The following is a 1,301-nucleotide window of genomic DNA, read 5'->3' as shown; positions in this document are numbered from 1 at the left end:
GTTAGCTTCTTTGAGGGATTGGAGTTCATCCAATATGGCAGTATGCCACTCCTTGCTCTCGCTAGAAGCAAGGGCATCGAGAACAGAGAGGGGAAGGGCATCTTCAAGAGGCTCTGGTGGATGTTCAAGAATCATTTCATCACTGAGGACAACAGAGAAATTGGTGGCTTCATAGATCTCGCAAAGAGAGCGGGTGCGGCCATGCAAACTAGAGGCGACTTGGTCCAAGTGTATAGCCGAAGTGTGTTGCGATGGCGAGGTGGCAAAAGTAGAGCTAGGAGGCTCGACTTCGTCGACATCTGCTGGGATGGGAGTAACTGGCAAGGTTTCGTGGGAGTTGCGGGAAAAAGGTGAAACCGGTAGCGAAGGTGATGGGAGCTCACGAGGTGGAGCACCAAGTGTCTGCGGTGTGATGGAAGTAGCGATAGTCGGGACGGACGGTGTTGGTGATGGTGTCAACTGTGAGGAGATGGGTGCAAGAGTTGGTGCAGGAGTGTTGCCGATTGGCTGTGCATGAGAGTGCGAGACACGAGGAGGTGAATGGGCGATGAGGAAAGGCCTTTGGATGGTGAAGGGAGGCTTGAGATTGTGCCTAGAAGGGTGGGAAATTTTCATGGGTGTGTGTGTGGGTGAGGCCGTCAACAAAGATTGATGAGAAGAGTGGATTGGTGATGAGAATGTAGGGTGCAATGGTGGAGAAGATTTTCCTGAGATGATGAATTCTTCATCAAAGACGACGGTGTGGGCAAAGATAAACTTGTGATGGTCTGGGATATAGAGGCGGTATGCCTTGATGCCAAAGCGATCACCATAGCCGACAAAAGTTGTGAGTTGAGCACGTGGTGAGAGTTTTGATAAAGGTTGCATCACAAGTGGGTATGCAATGCTTCCAAAGATGCGAAGGTGGCCAAGATGAGGTGGGTGACCGTGCCAGAGGGTGTAGGGTGTAGTAGTAGGATTGTGGGTGGATGGAATTTGGTTTTGAATGTAGCATGAAGTGGCAGTAGCTTCTTCCCAATAGGCGTCTGGGAGGCTAGCTTGAAGAAGCATGGCACGAGCAGCTTCAAATAGTGTGCGATTCTTGCGCTCGGCATGACCGTTTTGTTGTGGGTGGTCAGTGATGGAGAATTCATGTCGAATACCAGCAGAAAGACATAGATCTTTGAATGCATGAGAAGTGTATTCCCCACCATGATCTGTGAGGAGAGTTTTAATGTGGCAACCATGTTTAGTCTCAACTAATGCCTTGAATGCACAAAAATGAGAGAAGGTTGAGGATTTCTCAGCCATGTAGTAAGTAG

The 1,301-nt window shown here is 49.3% G+C and overlaps 1 protein-coding gene across 1 annotated transcript; it reads left to right on the top strand.

Annotated features, from left to right (window-relative positions):
- The first annotated feature begins 307 nt into the window (after window positions 1–307).
- On the top strand, window positions 308–517 carry LOC147427678 (uncharacterized). Its single transcript, XM_086497490.1, has one exon. The coding sequence runs from the start codon at window positions 308–310 to the stop codon at window positions 515–517; it is 210 nt and encodes a 69-aa protein (XP_086353616.1).
- Window positions 518–1,301: the final 784 nt, after the last annotated feature.

Source organism: Adiantum capillus-veneris, chromosome 23, assembly GCF_014529385.1.
Source record: "Adiantum capillus-veneris isolate H3 chromosome 23, ASM1452938v2, whole genome shotgun sequence".
Lineage (NCBI taxonomy): Eukaryota > Viridiplantae > Streptophyta > Polypodiopsida > Polypodiales > Pteridaceae > Adiantum > Adiantum capillus-veneris.
This window is presented reverse-complemented; position numbering and strand designations above follow the sequence as displayed.

Coding starts and splice junctions, on each gene's coding strand:
- LOC147427678 (XM_086497490.1), top strand. CDS start 308: ATGGGAGTAACTGGCAAGGTTTCGTGGGAGTTGCGGGAAAAAGGTGAA.